Below are 12500 nucleotides of genomic sequence, written 5' to 3'. Positions count from 1 at the left end.
CCCACCAGTGGACCCAGTCTGCTGTGGGACCCAGTCTGCTGTGGGACCCACCAGTGGACCCAGGCTGCTGTGGGACCCACCAGTGGACCCAGTCTGCAGCAACTGGTTCTGCTGTGTCTTCCAGCTGCTGTCTGGTTTTAAAACTGATTTCTGGTTCCTGGCCGGATGAAAGGTCCGAGTCGGGATCCGTGACCCGGGGTCACAACCCGCTCTGCAGGAACGCTGCTTACTGGACCGGGCGGTTCTGTTCTGGTTCTGATCCACATTGAGGGTTTGAACAGCCTCAGCGGTTCTGGTCCGATTTGTTCTGTCATCCAGTTTCTGGTCGGAACCAGTCGGCGCTCGTCTGACTGCAGCAGTTTCCATTTATGGAGGTTAAAGCAGAACCTGCAGAGATGAAAGTATCTCACACACACACACACACACACAGACACAGAGACACACACACACACACACACAGACACACACACAGAGACACACACACACACACACAGAGACACACACAGAGACACACACACACACACACACTTCCTCAGTAACGGTGAACCCGTTTTCTGAGTCAAGCTGAAAGAGCTCAAAGCGACAGAGTGAAGAGGAAGTGGTTCCAGTTTTGCTGCAGCTTCAGTGTGAACTGGGTGTGTGTGTGTGTGAGTGTGTGTGTGTGTGAGAGAGAGTGTGTCCTTATATGGCAGAGCAGAGAAGTGTGTGTGTGTTAGTTTTAACATGTCAACACTTGAGAGATCCTCTGTTCACACGTGACTCTTTTTAAGGGAAACTGGGTTTTAGCTTCTCCACAGGCTCCGCCCACTTCCTGTCACCAGCCCTACTTCCTGTTGGGAGAATCCAGTGGCTCTGATTGGCTGGAGGAAGATGAGAAGAACCCTGATGAAGATCCTGATGAAGGTCATCATGGATCAGTTCAGACATGAAAACAGACGTTGACCCTGAATGAAAAGAACAAACGTCTCCTGGGTTCTGGAGTTCTGGTCCGTTCCTCCAGACAGAACCGGTGGAACCGGGTCAACAGAACCGGTGGAACCGGGTCGGGTCTGCTGGTCGCCTCACTCTAACGTGTCCACAGGCCTGAGGTCAAAGGTCAGGACAAACCAAACATGGACTCGGTTGTCCTTCAGCCATTTTGTCTCCAGTTGGTCTGGAAGCTGAGGGTCCATCTGGACCAATCCGGGTCAGAACTTTAGCTTCCTACTGAAGTGTTTGCTGCCACATTTCCTCATGATGCCGTCAGAACAGCCCCACAGCATGATGCTGCCACCGCCAGGCTGCAGTTTTTCCTCCAGAGGCAGCGATGGCTCCTCTTTACAGGTGAAGATGTTTGTCTGAGTCAAACTGGCGGTTCTGGGTGGATTCAGTCCATGATGGTCAGTGATGTGACTGAGGATAATCGATCAGTCTGATCGGCTTCAGATCAATCAATACTGGGAAATAAAACCTGTGAAGAGCTGATGATGTCCCTGTTCAATGCTTTCTGAAGCTAGTCTGAGCTAATCTGTGCTAGTCTGTGCTAATCTTTGCTAGTCTGTGCTAATATTTGCTAGCCTGTGCTAATCTTTGCTAGCCTGTGCTAATCGTTGCTAATCTGTGCTAGCCTGTGCTAATCGTTGCTAATCTTTGCTAGCCTGTGCTAATCTGTGCTAGCCTGTGCTAATCTTTGCTAGCCTGTGCTAATCTTTGCTAGCCTGTGCTAATCTGTGCTAGCCTGTGCTAATCTGTGCTAATCTGTGCTAATCTTTGCTAATCTGTGCTAGCCTTTCCTAGCCTGTGCTAATCTTTGCTAGCCTGTGCTAATCTGTGCTAGCCTGTGCTAATCTTTGCTAGCCTGTGCTAATCTGTGCTAGCCTGTGCTAATCTTTGCTAGCCTGTGCTAATCTGTGCTAGCCTTTCCTAGCCTGTGCTAATCTTTGCTAGCCTGTGCTAATCTTTGCTAGCCTGTGCTAATCTTTGCTAGCCTGTGCTAATCTTTGCTAGCCTGTGCTAATCTTTGCTAGCCTTTCCTAGCCTGTGCTAATCTTTGCTAGCCTGTGCTAATCTTTGCTAGCCTGTGCTAATCGTTGCTAGCCTTTGCTCGCTGGCTGAATGTGGCTGATCTTCACCATCCCTGCTGCTCTCAGGCCTCTGATATTTTTGGACTCGTGTTTCAGAAACAAGTTTGTCAGGAAGTTTTGATCTTGTTCCGTCTCTTCAGCCTGATCCTTGACTTGCTCCATTTCCAGGGGTTTGAACTTGGACACCAATTTGTTTTTATCTGCCGTTTCTATGAAGATCTGAGTTCATGCTCTCACCTTCTCACCTGGCAGCAGTTTAACCTGTTTGATCATCATTCCCACAGGATAAAGGTCTGAACGCAGAGAAACGTCTTCAGCTGCTGGACTCACTCACACAAACAGCTGCAGAGTTTCTGCCAGAAACTCACAAATCTGTAATCTCAGAAATTTTCTAGAAAAAAAAAAAGGAATTTTCTTAGTTATTTTTTTCTATAAACTTTCTGAGATTCATCTAAAGATTTCTGAGTTTTTGGAGGAAAAGTCCTGCAGCGGCTCTGACACACAGCGTTGTTCAGTCTTTGTCCTTATGCAGCTCAAAGCCAACGTCCCGTCCCGCTTAGCCAATCACAGCTCAGCTCAGCCTGCTACGTTTCACTGACGTCACAGGCGGCTGAGTTTGTACAAGTCCTGTTTACAGATTGTATCTCTTTAATTTACCCAAAACTATGTAAAATAAAATCTGATTTCACTCAGAAAGTAAATATGTTTAAATATATATACAGGCTGTAAAACATCTTCAAAATGTTATGAAAATAAATATTTGTGGTTTAGTGTCTAAAATCGCAGATTTAATCCAACATGAACACGTTCAGTTTTTAATGAATGTGGAGAAAAACGTTCATGTTCATTTGGAGAAAAGATGCAGATATTTATGTTTCCATCCGCGGCTCACCAGGCGCCATGTTGGGTTCGGAGAACCGACCCGTTTCCTCCTGAATGTCTCCAGTCGGTTCTCACCAGAAAATGCAGCTGGTTTTATAAATGTTTTCAACATTGTACCTTCTGTTATTTCCTAGTTTCTCCCCACAGATGAAGGTGAGCCACCTGTCCAGCAGGTGGAACTCGGTCATGGTTAGCTTAGCGTGGAACTCGGTCATTGTTAGCTTAGCGGCTGCTGAGCGCAAAGCGTTCAGACGGAAACTACCAACAAATCATAAAACAAAACTTTAAACTGTTAACACAACACCAGTAAAATACACAAAAATGTAATTATGTAAAATAAGATGAACATTGTTAAAGCAGAGGGGAGTCATAGCAACGCCCGCAGCTCTTGAGCTGCCGGTTACCGACCCCTGCTAGCGCATTAGCATGAAGCGTTAGCGGAGTTAGCTCTGAGTTAGCGGTGCTCACCTCTCAACAGGCTGCTGGTTCTGAACCTTGATGCTCAGCCTGCTCTGAGGTGGGGAACCATCAGAACCGGAACCATTTGAGTCCAGTTAGCACCTGTTGGCATCATCAGAGCTCCTCCAGGTAAGGCGGCCATGTTGGTTCTGATGGGAAACATGGTCCTGTATCCCTCTTCAGACCAGAACCTCTGACCCAGCTCTGTGCAGCCTCAGGCCCGGTGAACATGAAGCAGAGTCCGGCCCGGTTCCGGTCCACATGCAGGATACACGTCCAGAACTCTGTTGGACCCGGCTGACTAACCGCCCGGACCGGTTCTGCCCCCTGCTGGACAGGTCCTGACCCAGCAGCTGAACCCACCGACCCGGTTCTGATCCAGAGGATTCAGAAATGAATCTTAAGAGTAAATCAGAGAAACACAACCTGAGGATAAAAACGCTTTATTTTCCACTCGGTAACCATGGTAACCAGGTGACACCATGATGCTTGGGGGGAAGGGGGGGGTCACAGGTCAGGTTTATAATCTGATGTCAGTGAACGGTGCTTACATCACAGCCGCAGAGAACTTTAACCCTTCATGTGTGTGTGTGTGATGCTGTGTGTGTGTGTGTGTGTGTGTGTGTGTGTGTGTGTGTGTTCAGCTTTAACACTGACCTCACTGAGTTTTTATTTTAAAGCAGCAGATAAATAAAACATGGATCTGCTGCTGTAACTCCTCAGATGCTGAGGCTCGTCCTCCTCAGAGTGTGTGTGTGTGTGATGCTGTGTGTGTGTGTGTGTGTGTGTGTGTGTGTGTGTGTGTGCTAGCGGTCCAGCACGTAGGTCTTGTAGAGGCGGTTCATCTGCTCCAGGAAGATGAAGGTGAGGACGGTGTGAGGGCCGAGCCGGGCGTAGTACGGAGTGAAACCTTTCCACAGGGAGAAGAAGCCCTCCTTCCCCACGACCCGCATCAGAACGTCCTGACACAGAAACACACACACACACACACAGACACAGAACACACACACACACACACACACACACACACACACATAGAAACAGTCAGAAGCAACCACAGGAAGCAGCAGCAGCTTCTGGCTCAGAGGTTCTGCTGCCACCTGCTGGCCAGACGGCCCAGCTGCAGCAGAACCGACCGGGTCCGACTCCAGGGGCCTCATGTGGAAACGCTGCGTACACACACAGACCCTGCGCCACCGTGTTTCATGGACCTGAACCAGCAGCATCAGAACCTCCTGAAGGCTCAGAACCAGAGACCAACCTGGACCTGGACCAGCTGGTACCTCTGGGTTTGCTGCTCTGCAGCAGTCGGCATGGAAACGATCTGAGCCGCCATTTTGGTTCTCAGTGACAAAGGAGACGGAACCAGCAGCAGAACCGCCACACCTGGTATCACGACTCATACATCTGAACGCTGTGAGGCCCCTGATGACCCGGTCAGGGTTCTGACCCGGCTGCAGAAACTCACCAGGCCGTTCTTGTACTCTGGTTTGCCGTCAATCATCCTCATGTTCTGGATCCTGAAACAGGAGAAGATCCAGTCAGAACCAGAACTACCAGGTTCTGGTACCATCCGGAGGTCCCAGACAGAACCCAACCATTTCAGACCCAAACATGGTGCAGCATCAGAACCGACGGAGGTTCCAACCCGCTCTGGACCGGCCGTCTCACCTGGTCTTCACGATGTCCACGGGCATCGATGCTGCCGTGGTAACCAGACCGCTGATCATGCTGGCACAGAAATGGCACAAGATGTCGTCTCCGAAGTATCCTGGAGACAGAGACAGAGAGAGACAGAGACACAGAGACACAGAGACAGAGACACAGACACATCAGATTCAGAGTGGGTTAGCTCACAATGTGTTAGCGTTTAGCCCGCAGTGTGTTAGCGGTTATCTCGCAGTGTGTTAGCGCTTAGCTTGCAGTGTGTTAGCGGTTAGCTTGCAGTGTGTTAGCGGTTAGCTCGCAGTGTGTTAGCGGTTAGCTTGCAGTGTGTTAGCGGTTAGCTTGCAGTGTGTTAGCGGTTAGCTCGCAGTGTGTTAGCGGTTAGCTCGCAGTGTGTTAGCGGTTAGCGTGCAGTGTGTTAGCGGTTAGCTCGCAGTGTGTTAGCGGTTAGCGTGCAGTGTGTTAGCGGTTAGCTCGCAGTGTGTGATCCTGACCTGAGTCCAGCAGCGCCTGTTTGGACTGGGAGTAGGACGCCAGCTGAGCGGCGTTGACCACCACCGCCCGGGCCATGGTGGGAACACACCCCTGAAACACAGTCAGAGGTCAGAGCTGAGGTCACATGATCAGAGCTGGGGTCACGTGATGGGAGGGGCCCCTCCTCCGCCTGTTTCTGACACACTGACCCTCCACAGCGTGGTCAGCCCCTCCTCTCTGGTGATGCGAGCCAGAGCGTTGAACACGTTGGTGTATCCTCTCCTCTGGTCAGCAGGAAGTCTGCACACACACACCTGAGGTCACACACACCTGAGAGCAGAGCAGCCAATCAGAGAGCAGCTCTCACCGCCCATCAGCCGTCATCCTGATCAGAGCAACCTCCGCCGGCGTCCCCACAAACGCTCCGGTGGCGCCGGCCGTCATCCCGATCAGAGCCTGCAGGGGGAGCCACAGGTTACCCTGGAGGAACCAGAACCAGATCCAGATCCAGAACCAGATCCAGGACCAGGACCGGGACCAGGACCGGAACCAGATCCAGATCCAGATCCAGAACCAGATCCAGATCCAGATCCAGAACCGGAACCAGAGCCAGAACCGCAGCCCGCCTCAGACCTTCAGCAGGAAGTTGGGCGGCCGCCCGTCGGCTCCTGTCATCTTCTCAAACAGGATGGTGTAGATCCCCAGGCGGGTGGTGGTGTAGGTGGCCTGGCGGAGGAGCCCTGCAGACAGGCTGAGAGGACGTCCTCAGTTAGGACAGGAGGGACAGACGGGGGACAGGGACATGTCTCTGCACCAGGACCAGAGTAAGGACTGTCCAGCGGTGGCTACATCCATCCTGAAGCTCCTGATTGCTGATTGGCCGGTGCTGACGAAGGAGGAGGGGATTACTCACTAGCGTTAGCTCTGGACAGGCAAGCAGCTAGCCGCTAGCAGCTAGCGTGCTTAAGCTAGTAACTTGTACAGTTTCTTTGAATAAAACTTTATTAAGAAACTTGCTGACCACATCTGTTAGCGTCGTTAAACACATCATGTTAGACGACTTAACGTTTCTGTGATCCATCATGACACCAACATCCTGGACAACAGAGCTGAAGTCGGCGTCTGATTGGACAACAGAGCTGAAGTCGGCGTCTGATTGGACAACAGAGCTGAAGTCGGCGTCTGATTGGACAACAGAGCTGAAGTCGGCTTCTGATTGGACAACAGAGCTGAAGTCGGCTTCTGATTGGACAACAGAGCTGAAGTCGGCTTCTGATTGGACAACAGAGCTGAAGTCGGCTTCTGATTGGCATCAGTGTGATCAGGTGTCGGCGTCGGCCAATCAGCAGTCAGACCAGAGGATGGACGCAGCCTGATGGGAGGTCCTCCTGCAGGGAGGACAGCGGGGTTCACTGGGTCCTGATGCAGCAGACGGCTCACGGGTCCAGTCCGGACCCCTCTGGCGGTACCGACCCGGTGTAGATGCCTCCCAGTCCTTCGTTCTTCAGGATGGAGAACAGAGCGTGGAAGCTGGTCTTGTACTCGCGGGCCTTGGTGCCCTGGCCGCTCAGCTGCATCCGGTTCTTCACCAGGTCCAACGGCTGGACGAACACCGTGGCCCCCATGCTGCGGGACAGACAGGGTCCATCAGCGGTTCTGTTCTGCTGGGCAGAACCTGGACCGTTCTGACAGCTCCATGGCGACCATTCAGCTGGTTCTGGTGGAGCAGGTCGGAACCGCCGCTGGACCTCAGCTGACAGGGGGGAAACTTTCAGCACAACACCGCTGTTCTGCTCCGGGAGGCTCGGAACCAACCTCACCGGATCAGAACCTCCCGGACCAGATCCAATCAGAGGCGCTGATTGGTTCAGAACCTCCCGGAGCAGATCCAATCAGCTCCAGGTGGTTCTGATCCAATCAGCGCCTCTGATCGCGGCCAGTAAATTAGGTCACAGCGGATCAGAACCTACAGGGACCTGAATTACCGGGCAGCAGATTTAATCTGAACACCGGTCCTGTCAGCTAGCATTAGCAGCTAGCATGTTCTGAGAGTCCAGCACCAACATGGTGATAATCCACCGCTAACATTAAACTGATCATAATGATTATAATCCATAACTAGCATTAATCTGCCCCTGGCAGCACACAGCCTCCTCTTCGCCCTCTGACCCCTGACATTAGCCGGTTAGCACCGCGGCTAGCAGCAGCACCTACCCGGCCAGCCCTCCGAACAGGAACTTTATGGCCTTCGGAGAGGTCTTCGGCTTTGTCTCCGCCATGTCGACCCGGTTCGGTCGGTGGCCCGCTGCCTTCCTGTCGCCTCTGGCCCGGTCGGTTCCTCTGCTCGATCCCCAGAACAGCAGCAGCGGCGGCAGCGGCCGAAGCAAGGTGACTCTGCTGGAGCCGCAACACGCGAACGATCCGAAACACACCGGCCAATCAGGAGGGGAGGCGGGACAACACCGAGACCAGCGGGCCAATCAGCATACGGGGGCCAAGACCACGGCGATGAATGGACCAATCAGTGAGAAAGGACAAAGGACACGAAAATGAACGAAGAGAAACGAGTGGCTTGCTTCATTCACTGAGCGGTTCAGTGTCACTTTACCTTTATTATCCACATTTTACAGGAAAAAACATTAAATTATTCACATATTTATGTGAGAGGAGTACAGCGCTGCTGCCATCGACCCATTTTTTAAATAAAAAATATTTACTGTAAAAAGTGAATCAAATTAAAATTTGTAAAATATCTAAAAGACACAGCGACGTCTTTTAAAACGTTCTTTACTAGCTAATAAAGAAGAACGTAACTTCAATGTGCGTGTAATGGAAAGTCTTGTAGTTTCCGTGTTCACCACCAGATGGCGCTGCTGTGATCTCTGACGCAAAGCCAGGTTTACACCTGGCCTCAGCGAGGCGTCATGAACACAGTCATGAAAACATGACGTCACTGATAAAAGACGCCATTAGCGAGGGGATGAACGCAAACAGACGTAATGACGTCATTTAAATCAGCAGACGGTTCTCTGACGTTGTCAAGACAACGAGGTGGAGTCCAGTCAGTCTGGCCAATCAGAGAGCAGAACCTGCAGGACTAGTCAGCCTGCAGCATCAGCCTACCTGCTGATGACATCACTAAACAGCGCTCTGTGATTGGCTGCTGGATGGAGAGTTTCTGACTGGCTCAGGTGAGTTCAGAGTTCAGGTGAAATGGATCAGCAGCTGCAGCTGCAGCTCTGTGTTTCTGCTCTGCGTCCTGCTGCTGCAGCAGCCTCCAGGACCCACTGTGGCCCCACTGTGGCCCTCCAGGACCCTCTGTGGGCCTCCAGGACCTCCAGGACCCACTGTGGCCCTCCAGGACCCTCTGTGGGCCTCCAGGACCCACTGTGGCCCCACTGTGGCCCTCCAGGACCTTCAGGACCCACTGTGGCCCCACTGTGGCCCTCCAGGACCTCCAGGACCCTCTGTGGCCCTCCAGGACCCACTGTGGCCCTCCAGGACCCTCTGTGGGCCTCCAGGACCCTCTGTGGCCCTCCAGGACCCTCTGTGGGCCCACTGTGGCCCCTGACGTTGAGCTGCTTCCCCTCTACTGCTGCAGACAGGAAGCAGCTCTGCCAGCTCCCCGTGTCTCAGTGTTTCTGTGTCCAGATGTTCTGCCTCAGCGCGGTTCTGGACCCGCGGTGTTCTGTGGAGTCGGGCTGATCGTGGGTCTGGTTCCTCCTTATTAGGGGGACGGAGCTGATTGGCTGATGGGTTCATGGGTCTGTCCTGCTGCACTGATCAGATCACTGAACGGTTCCTCATTTCTCATCAGGAACTTTGACTAGTCCAATCAATATTGATTGTGCTGAAGTGGCTCCATGGTTCCGATCTTTAACCGGATGTTCTCCTGCAGGATAGTTTATATCTCTACCTGCTGCTCAGTTATTCAGCCCAACACCTTTATGGAGCCTCACCTGAAGTCGTGTTAATTGGACCGTCTGCAGCGTCTACCTGCCCCGACCCGATCGGGTCTCATTCTACTGCTGAGATCAGGTACCAGCTTTTACTTTTACCTTTATTTTTAAAACCTCTCGAGTTTTTCAGCGTCGGTAAAAAGTTTGGCTCCATGGTTTTTATCTCACTTTCTGTATTTATGGTTGGAGTTTTCTGCTGACCTTCAGGTGAAGTGGGTGACCTCTGACCTGTAGGGGTCGCAGCTCCACGTCTCAACCTGCTGGTGAAGCAACAAATTAACAGTTTTCTGCTGGCTGGATGCGTAATGTGTGAAATAAAGATCCACATGTTCTGTTTCCTTCTTAATGAACGTTTCCTGTGTCGCCTGTTCTGCCCGGTAACAGGCGACTCGGCAGCCACGACGTTCCGGTTTCCAGCAGCAGCTCCTCAGGCTGTCGGTTCGTCTCCGGACCTGCAGGAATGGGTCCCTCTCTGGTTCTGGTCCTGCTGGTTCTGGTCCAGACAGCAGGTAGTACCAGGACGTCAGTAACGCGTAACTTTACTGTGGGACCAGTAAGAAGTGATTCCCTTTCAGACCCAGCAGTCACACTGATGGAAATCACTTTACTTACGATTTCATTTTGTAATTTAGGTTCATTTCATGTCTTGGGGAGTTACGGTTAGGCCAGGACCCGATGGGACCCGATGGGACCCGATGGAGACACGTCTGTCTCCATCGGGTCCCATCGGGTCCCTCCGTTTCTCGTCCTTCTCGCCTCAGTAAAGTGAAACCTGGTTCAGACTCTCAGTCTGCAGATGAAACCGGACCGAACCAGAAGTGGGTAAGGGTTAGGGGGGGGATTAGGGTAGTGTTAGTGGGGGCTGAAGTGGACCGGCTGTTGGACCCACAGAGCGGTTCTGACCCAGATGGTTCGTGGTTCTGCTGCCGGAGGTCCGACAGCAGCTCTGCAGGAAACCAGAGATTAGCAGGAACACGATGCGTTAAGCTAGCTAAAAACATGCAGATTAAATAAAATCAGTAAATCAGTAACAGCTGATCACTCCACATTTGGTCCGGCCCCCTGAACAATACCAGAGAGCATTTAGATTTTTTTTCATATATCGTATTTTCCGGACTATAAGCCGTTTATATGTATATTTTTCTTCAACCACCAGGGGGCTCTCTAGCAGGAAGTGAATCATTGGAAGTCTGGTTACTTGGTGCCAACATTTAGCCCACAAGCAGCAAAATGAGTCAGAAACAGATCAGATGTCTGTGGAAAGTTTCTCTGCAAAGGGGAAAAGGCCCAGAGAAGAGACAGGAGGATGGATTCATCCCGGACCGGTAGGTGAGTCCCACATTACAAGCCGCTCTGCGTAACATGCGGCGACCGGCTGCTAATGAGGCAATGAAGCTTCAAGCTGCTTCACCACGTAGACCAAGCAGGCTGTGGATATAAGCAACACTTCAGGTGTTATTGTCTCTCATCTCTCCCAGATGGAACCGTCTGGTTGCAGAGAAACAAGCTCAGGGCTCCGTTAGTCAGTATCGTGAGTTAAAATGTTCACTAAAGTAAAATGTTGGTTTTTGTGGCGCTTCTGTATCTTATTTTGAAAGGATATGTAAACGTTACCATAGCGACCAGAGTTAGAGCGTTTGGTCGAGAGGAGATGAGTAGAGCTTGTGAGTCTTAAGTCTGGTTTAGACGGAAAGATTCAGAATGTCGGCCGATTCTCCAAACCTCTGTGACCACAGAGCTGATAAAGTCCAACAGGTTCGATCGTTCTGTGTCCAAGGCAGGAGCAACACGAACCGATTCCAGTCAGAACATCCCGATTCCAGAGGATAATCCAGTAAAACCCCCAACATGGCGGGAAATTAGAATAACCAACACGGATGACGATGTAGAAGCAATAGTGATAGTTTGTGGAGTCATTTTAAGAGATAAAAGACGTAATAAAAAGAAAAGGCGGTGGATGAAAGACGACGGGAGCAGCCGCTCTATCTATGATTTGGAGGTGAATGTTTTTTCATAGTTAACATTTTTAACTGAATAAACATATATAATAATGACCTTTAGATTAATAATAAACATTTCCACATATCATCTCCGATATCCACCAGACTCTCAGTTGCGCGATATGTCAGCTGTTTGGGATTCCCCTCTGCTCTGACGTCACCGCGCTTTCTGATTGGCTCCCTGTCACATTCAGCAGGTCGTGTTCTCGTTCCCAGTCAGGAAAAAACCACAGGCTGCGATAAAAGGGCCAAGACGACCCAAATAAGGCATATTCAGTATTTAGTGGGACGCCAACATGCAGGAGCCTTATCTGACTGTTTACCCCCCTCTAACACCAAAATGTCCAAGTCTTGACGGTCCGCGGCAATAAACAGGTTGGGGCGACTGACTGGTTTAGCTCATGCTAGTAGCAACAGGAAGGTTCAGCACTTTTACTGCTACGGTTCAGAAACGACCGTAATCAGTTCAGTTAAATCTAAACTTGGCAACTTTTTGTTTTCCTACGTAATAAACGTGATATTTACCTGTAATGACTCAGACGTTGGCTGTTTGCCCCCCTCTGCTGCTGCATGGAGAGGAAAACCTGGAGCGGCAGAGAGATCTGCGGCTTAGATGTTTACTGGTTAAAAATAAAAACCTCGGGGTTGTGGCTTATAGGCCGGTGCGGCTTATAGTTAGGAAAATACTACGATGCCTCCTGGAAGAACCCAGAGAGGGTTCGATTCTGGAAAACCATAAATATTTACGAACTCCTGCAATCGTCACTTATTCTGCCACAAACTGACCCAGCAGAGAAGAGAGACGTTATGGGGCCCTCAGGAAAACATTATGGGGCCTTCAGGAAAACGTTATGGGGCCCTCAGGAAAACATTATGGGGCCTTCAGGAAAACGTTATGGGGCCCTCAGGAAAACGTTATGGGGCCCTCAGGAAAACGTTATGGGGCCCTCAGGAAAACGTTATGGGGCCCTCAGGAAAACGTTATGGGGCCCTCAGGA

The 12500-nt window shown here is 51.1% G+C and overlaps 2 protein-coding genes across 6 annotated transcripts in view; one reads left to right on the top strand and one right to left on the bottom strand.

Annotated features, from left to right (window-relative positions):
- Nucleotides 1-12500, top strand: part of LOC103460941 (uncharacterized) — a 135943-nt gene that overhangs the window by 86619 nt on the left and 36824 nt on the right. The gene's annotated exons all lie outside the window — the stretch shown is intronic.
- Nucleotides 3832-7978, bottom strand: slc25a11 (solute carrier family 25 member 11). The gene is made up of 9 exons (XM_081599036.1): nt 7758-7978; nt 7017-7169; nt 6177-6294; nt 5911-5999; nt 5753-5843; nt 5564-5654; nt 5076-5175; nt 4873-4924; nt 3832-4366 (listed from the first exon to the last, which is right to left on the bottom strand). The coding sequence occupies exons 1-9, from the start codon at nt 7820-7822 to the stop codon at nt 4211-4213; spliced, it is 915 nt and encodes a 304-aa protein (XP_081455162.1). The 5' UTR covers nt 7823-7978; the 3' UTR covers nt 3832-4210.

Source organism: Poecilia reticulata, chromosome 18 (assembly GCF_904066995.2).
Source record: "Poecilia reticulata chromosome 18, P_reticulata-male-v2, whole genome shotgun sequence".
NCBI lineage: Eukaryota > Metazoa > Chordata > Actinopteri > Cyprinodontiformes > Poeciliidae > Poecilia > Poecilia reticulata.
Note: the sequence above shows the minus strand (reverse complement) of the source record. Positions and strands in the feature narration are given on the sequence as shown.

Bases quoted from the DNA above. Each gene is read 5' to 3' on its own strand.
- slc25a11 (XM_081599036.1), bottom strand. From the start codon at position 7,822: ATGGCGGAGACAAAGCCGAAGACCTCTCCGAAGGCCATAAAGTTCCTG. The intron at 6,295-7,016 runs GTCGGTACCGCC...ACGTCCTCTCAG, and splicing joins CTGGGAGGCATCTACACCGG to CCTGTCTGCAGGGCTCCTCC. The intron at 6,000-6,176 runs GTCTGAGGCGGG...CTCCCCCTGCAG, and splicing joins CGCCCAACTTCCTGCTGAAG to GCTCTGATCGGGATGACGGC.